The sequence below is a fragment of the Gigantopelta aegis genome, chromosome 6 (genome assembly GCF_016097555.1).
Source record: "Gigantopelta aegis isolate Gae_Host chromosome 6, Gae_host_genome, whole genome shotgun sequence".
NCBI classification, from domain to species: Eukaryota; Metazoa; Mollusca; class Gastropoda; order Neomphalida; family Peltospiridae; genus Gigantopelta; species Gigantopelta aegis.
Genome location: NC_054704.1, coordinates 73157034 through 73164070, shown reverse-complemented (window position 1 = coordinate 73164070; position 7037 = coordinate 73157034). Strand labels below are relative to the sequence as shown.

The window sequence follows — 7037 nt, the reverse complement described above, 5'->3', positions numbered from 1 at the left end:
ATGGAAAACCTGCAAGGTGTGGGCGATTCGGTGCCACAGGTTCGAATCCCAGCAACGACATGAGACAATTTGAGAGGCTAGAAAGGATTTAATTATTCCCTGCGCCAGTGCGTCAAAATATATACATTATATGTAATAGTCAAACCCGACAAACATGTATAGAATATATAGATATTCATACATCAATACTACATATTTATATTACAAAACATTACTGACGTTGATGTTCTAACATTACACCACTTCGTACAGTCATAGTAGGCGGGGGTTGGGCATGAAAGGTGGGGCATACGTGGGTTCGGAACCCCCACCGATTAGGCTAAAACATTAATTAATTTACAAAGCATGGCAGTAGGCGGGGGGGGGGGGGGGGGGGGGCATAAGTGTGTTCGGAACCCCCATCGATGAGGCGAAATTAATTAATTTACAGTGCATGGGAGTAGGCAAGGTAGGGGTATAAAAGGGACCCCCCCCCCCCCCCCCCCGGACGAGGCTAAAACATTAATTAATTTACAGTGCGGTATGAGGTTATTCATATAAGTGTCCAGGGAAAATGTATATACATGTATACAAACAGATTAGCTAGGATCATATTCGAACCCCATCCCAGATTTAGACCACACTACGCCCCTGGTACGATCATAACGATTAGTACGGGGCGCTGGCAATCTAAGATAGATCCCCATCGGTGGGCCCATTGGGCTATTTCTTGATCCAGCCAGTGGCCGTGGTATGTGCTATCGTGTGGGGTGGTGCATATAACATATCCCTTGATACTAATGGAAACATGTAGCGGGTTTCCTTTCTGAGACTATATGTCAAAATTACCAAATGTTTGACATTCAATAGCCGATGATTAACAAATCAGTGTGCTCTAGTGGTGTCACAAAACAAGACAAACCTTTTACTTTCTGTACAGAATATGCATCAAAATTGGCTGCAATTTTCATTCTCTCTCTCCAATTCTAATCAATGCTTCACAATTGTCACATGTTTGATTATTGATTGATTGGATTAAAAAATAATAATAATACGAGTATAATTAAAGTTTCTTGTTCGTTTCTTTAATGCAGAAGAAAGTGTGCACGTTTAATTCATTATCTTTTTCAGAGACTTTCAATCAAAATGTTCATTACTGCTGTCCTACTTATGCTTATGACAATGTCATGGTGTGAAGAACCTTTGCAAAAGATGGCACACGTCAATAAAAGACCTCCTTTGAAGAACACTTCTAGAAACGAGCAAACGCGCCCACAGACAAAACCCTGACTTCCCGCGAGGCGAACACTATCAACGACCTCTCTGACAAAATTACCCATCAGGCGTACAACAAAAATGTCTTGTTTAGAAAAACTGATCGCGAGGCCAACACCAGCCAAAAACTTAAGACCACTCATCAAAAGTACACCAGCAGCTTGTTTGGAAGAATAGTCAGCCAATCTGAAGAAATTCCCCGCCAGGCGTACACCAACGACCACTTGGCTGGAAAACTTGAAGATAAAGCGAACATCAGCAGCTACCTGCCTAAAAGAACTACTCGCCAAGGGACCAGCAGCGATCTGTCTAGTAAAATTGTCTCTCAAGGGTATGCCAACAATAACCTGTCTGGGAAAACTGCCCGTCAAACGTACACCAACAACGATATTTCTGGGAAAACTGCCCGTCAAACGTACACCAACAACGATATCTCTGGAAAAACTGCCCGTCAAACGTACACCAACAACGATATCTCTGGGGAAACTACCAACAACGTTATCTCGAGGAAAACTACCCGTCAAGGTTATACCAGTTACGTGTATAACCGAAGTGGGGAAGGGTTGGCTAGTATACCAACAGACATACCAATCAACATAACTGTGTTGGATTTGAGTAACAACAAAATCAGTATACTGCCGAAAAACTCGTTCATTAATCTGACTAATCTCAACTACATTAATCTGTCGAGGAATCGAATAAAGCTCATTGAAAACGGTTCTTTTAGTGGACTTCACTTGGATTGGCTTGACCTAAGCTGTAACGACATCGAAAAGATAGAAGGTGGTGTATTCGTCTCATTGGTTGGGCATCTAAATCTCTCGACCAATTACATTTCATATTTAAACAGACAATCCTTTTTCGGAGCGATATTGTTTACCTTGGATATTAGTAATAACATGTTAAGTTCAGACGGAAGTTTTACAGACGATGTGTTCGTATCACAGGCAAATAGCTTAATCTCTTTGCGTCTTCATGACAACTGTCCAAGTAAAGACAGCAAATCGGAATATCCCGACAAAGCTTTGTCGGTTTTGGTATCTCTACAAAATCTCACACTGCATGGCTGGACCAGACTGTTTTTCGGACCAGGCTTTCAGAAAATGAAGGCCCTCTCTCGTCTGAGACTTGGATTCCCAAACTGCCAAACAAACGCTCTCCTTGGCGATACGTTTCACAACTTGGAGAATACACACCTGACTGTTCTAGATTTATCTCACTGCGAGCTGGTGTCTGTCGACAGTCTCGCGTTCAAACCTCTGCTCTATCTACAGGAGTTGGATCTCAGTGGCAACACGAATCTAAAGATCTACAATGCTCTTGAATCACTGAATTCTTTCTGTGTAAGAGGCCATACGAGATTTATGGAAAAGATCAACTTTAGTAGAGTTAATCCGTACGTTTCAAAGCAGACGATAGCAGCAAACTATACCCAGATCACTGCAAAGACAGCTTCTTATCTGTCACAAATTGCCCTCAAAAGCCTCGATCTTTCTTTTAACAGTCTTTTAAATGTATCCGAGGACGTCTTTAGCGGACCGATTCTGAACTCTATCGTGCATTTAAGTCTGAAGGGAAATGTTCTCAACAATACTGATATAACATTTAGTTTATTATCGCGATTATCAAGTGCGCGTAATTTGCAGACTCTTGACATGTCATACCAAAGAAAATCGTTTGCAGAAGATCCTTTCAAACCAAGGCAGTGTAATAGAGAGACATCGTTTCTGTATGATTCTCAAACAACCTCAAGAGTGGGTGAAATAAAATTTAAACTTCCTCCTCGTTTGGTTGAAGCCAACTTCAGACAGTTTGACACGGGACCAAGCAGACCAGTTAGTTTTAGTTTTGTTGGCCGGTCACCCCTAGCAAAGGTAGACTATTCGGGAAATTGCTTTTCTTGTGACTCGGTAATCAAGGGATTAAATACTGTTACTTATTTAGATGTTTCAAACTCTGCGTGTAGACATTTGAATGAGGTCATTCTGCACCCGTTTCCCAACCTCGAGACGCTATTCTTGGATAATTCAAGTCTATCCATTGGTCTTGAAGCCGACGATTCATACAAGTTTCTTCTCAGACTCACAAAAATCACCACCATTTCGTTAGCTGGAAATGGTTTCAGCAAGATGTTTAATTCGACGTTTTTTCGCAATCAGACTAAACTACAACGCCTATTGCTTTCACGGAACGACTTTGACTCTATTCCCATCAATGTTAGTGAATTCTCTCAACTGGAAGAAATTGATTTATCTTTCAACAAAATAGAGACGTTATCAGAGGATGAGAGAAATAGTCTCGATAACCACACCGCCAGCAAAGCTGTGTTAAAGCTGCATTTACGTGGCAACGTCCTTTCGTGTATGTGTGACAACTTGGACTTCATACTGTGGCTATTTTCTACAAATGTTACGCTAGATATCGAAGGAGACTACACTTGCATCCTACAAGATGGGACTTATTCGAATACCAAGTTTGTGTTTCAGTCAATACAAAACGTAAAACTGAATTGCATGGGGCGCAAAATTTTTGTCATTGTTATTAGCGTCTGCATTGTGTGCATCTCTATAATACTGATAGCTGCCGTCTTGTACCGTCACCACTGGACCATTAAATATGTTCTTCTTAAGGTCAGGGGAAGAATGATGTTATTTCAGGAGTTGAATGAAGACGAATCTCAGAATCCGTATGACGCTTTCGTTGCCTACAGCCAACACGATTATCAGTGGGTAAATGATAATATTATACAACCGCTGGAAGAGGAAAAATCGTTTTGCCTATGTATTTGGGAACGCGATTTTCAGTGCGGACTTTACATTACTCAGAATGTTACGGATTCCATTCACCAAAGTCGGAGGACCATATTTATAGTAACGGAAAATTATTTACAGTCTGAGTGGTGTGAATTTGAAATGAGAATGGCGTCAATCCACGCAATCCAAAACATTACGCATCGAATAATAGTGATTCTTAAAGACAACATACCACCACATCGACTGCCGCCATTTTTGAAATCGGTTTGGGACAAGACTGTGTGTCTTCCGTGGTCAGAAGATTCTAGGGGACGAGTTTTATTTTTACAGAAACTCGAAAGATCATTAGCTTTAAGAAATTCAAATGCTGTCTCTGCCGAAGCGTAGCGTAAGAACTTGAAATACCATTAATTTTAAGAAATGCAAATGCTGCCACCAAATCTTAGCGTAAGAAACATGAAATACCATTAATTTTAACAAATGCAAATGCTGTCACTGCCGAAACATAGCGTAAGAAACTTGAAATACCATTAATTTTAAGAAATGCAAATGTTGTCACTGCCGAAACATAGCGTAAGAAACTTGAAATACCATTAATTTTAAGAAATGCAAATGTTGTCACTGCCGAAACATAGCGTAAGAAACTTGAAATACCATTAATTTTAGGAAATGTAAATGCTGCTACTGAATCATAGCGTAAGAAAAACGTACGAACTGAAATAATGTTGAAGACAAGGTTATCCTTTATTACTGGACTTATTCCTAATATGTGCAGTAATATTAGCAATAGTACTTTTCAGTTCTGTTCTATAAGAAATGACACCAAAGATAAATAAGTATGTTTACAGACATTGAATATCTCAGTATATAAACGATACACAATTTATTTTTCATGCTAACTATGACTCATTTGTATGTTAAATACAGGACCATTTTCAAAAACTGTTTCAACAATACAAAGTAAGGGCTGTCGAAAAACTACACTGTACAGTTTGTGATTAAAAACTATATATGACTGGCTGACCCAGGAAGATCAATGTATTTTGTTGTCATTAATTATTTACTGGTCATCAGACATCCAATTAAAATACATGTTCACGACACCTATGGTGCATGTTTAAGGGTGGACCCAAGAGGTAAATAGGGGATCTGCCTCCCCCTCCCCAAAACACCAAAGATTTCTTTTTAAACATCTTGTTTATAATTTTCATTTCACAAATTCCAAACTATTATTGGGGTGCTGGTCCATGTGCCCTTGTGTCCAAGAAAATACAATGTCTTTATTAGCAATGGATAAAGCTTGAGACACAAATGTGAAAATAATGTATTTGGATGCTACACAATCCTTAATTTCTTCCAGAGCTTTGCTCAAAGGGTATTTCTTCTGGAATGTAACCGGGTCTTGGTTGGACAGACACATAAGTATGGTAATGCAAAATTAAATATCTCGATTGTTTTTTTTAGACCTAAGCCAACTAATTTCTTAATTACTACGTTGACAACAATATTTTTTAAATGAAAAAAATATAAATATTTAGCTACTCCAAATGGACGGAAGCTACGGAAGTACGCAAATATGTCCAGACATGTAGATAAACAAAAGGTTATTTTAAAAAACCTAATTCTTTCATATTAATAATTTTACTGCAATTTTCATGAAATAAACAAATATTTACCATTAGAAATTGACCCGTTTTTGGCAGTTCCCAAAACTCTCCAATAAAATATTATGATTTTCACAGAAAACAATCAACTGGAAAACATCCAGTGAATTAATTTCATCGCCGTCCTTCTGTCTGTCTGTCTGTTTGCCTTTCTGTCTGTCTATCTGTTTGTCTGTCCGTCTGTCAGTTCCACATATAGTTTTCCGGGTGGGTTTTTTTTCACAATGCCTTTATCATGTACTGTTACAGATCAAGTTTGACTTTCATAGCTATTTACCCATTGTTGACAAAGTTATGGCCCTAGGCCCCGTTCCACGAAGCGATCTTAGCCCTAAGATTACCGTAAGCACACTTAAGTTGATCTTAGGGCTAAGATCGCTTCCGGGAACGGGGTCCTGGAGCTTGGATATAATAATAATAATAAAAATTCCCGGAGTTTTTGTTTTTTGCAATGCCTCAAGATATTGAGCTGAAATTTTGTGTATAACTTTTATAAAATTTAACTTTCTTGGCGGTTTACCCATTTTTCACAGAGTTATGGCCCATACATTTATTGTTAAACGGTGACACCAATAAAACACAATTCATTTAAGTTATTGGTTTCTCATTTTGATTTGCGTAGCCCCACTTTAATAAGCTTGCAAAAGAGTCTCTGGAGTAGAGAACGACCGATATCTATAAGTTACTGCTGTGTTCGATTCTTCTGACATTCACCACAACAGATGGCTATTCCGAAGATTGAGCGATCGCGGTCGCTCAAATAGACTGGTTCTTGCGCCTAACGTTATAAACGTGATGTGATAGAAAACGATGGTAGGCCTACAAGTCTAATGTTCCGATCGCTGAGCCTCCTGAACAGACAAAAGAATTCTCATGGGAATCAATTTTACCAGTTTAAGTTCCAGTGGATATACATATAAGAGCAACACACGCAACTCGTGTTTGTGGGAGCAGCGATGTTTTATATATATATATATATGTGTCCGCCCCCCCCCCCCCCCCCCCCGCCACACACACACACACACACACACGTTTTGGCACCTACCTACGCCCGTGTTCAAATTTAATTCGCATTTGACGATTTGGCAATCGATAGCTTAAACGAGGCTTAGTTTGAATTGGATGTGCAAAACTAGGCTTACGATGTTTTGTGAAATTGGGCCCTGTGTGTTATTTTAAGAACCAGACGTAAGCCTACACGTAGATCTCAGGTCGTTCAGGTTTATATGGACAAGAAGAAGAAGGAAATGTTTTTTATTTAACGACGCACTCATCACATTTTATTTATGGTTATATGGCGTCAGACATATGGTCAAGGACCACACAAATATAGTGAGAGGAAATCCGCTGTCGCCACTTCATGGGC

At 39.4% G+C, this 7037-nt stretch overlaps 1 protein-coding gene across 1 annotated transcript; it reads left to right on the top strand.

Annotated features, from left to right (window-relative positions):
- On the top strand, positions 1 to 5030 carry LOC121374715 (toll-like receptor 4). Its single transcript, XM_041501822.1, has 2 exons — positions 1 to 39; positions 1236 to 5030. Exons 1-2 carry the CDS (start codon positions 1 to 3, stop codon positions 4392 to 4394), a joined length of 3198 nt encoding a protein of 1065 aa, XP_041357756.1. The 3' UTR covers positions 4395 to 5030.
- Positions 5031 to 7037: the final 2007 nt, after the last annotated feature.

Excerpts from the sequence above, each read along its gene's own strand:
- LOC121374715 (XM_041501822.1), top strand. The coding sequence starts at position 1 with ATGGAAAACCTGCAAGGTGTGGGCGATTCGGTGCCACAG. Across the intron at positions 40-1,235 it reads TGGGCGATTCGGTGCCACAG|AAACGAGCAAACGCGCCCAC; the intron begins GTTCGAATCCCA and ends GAACACTTCTAG.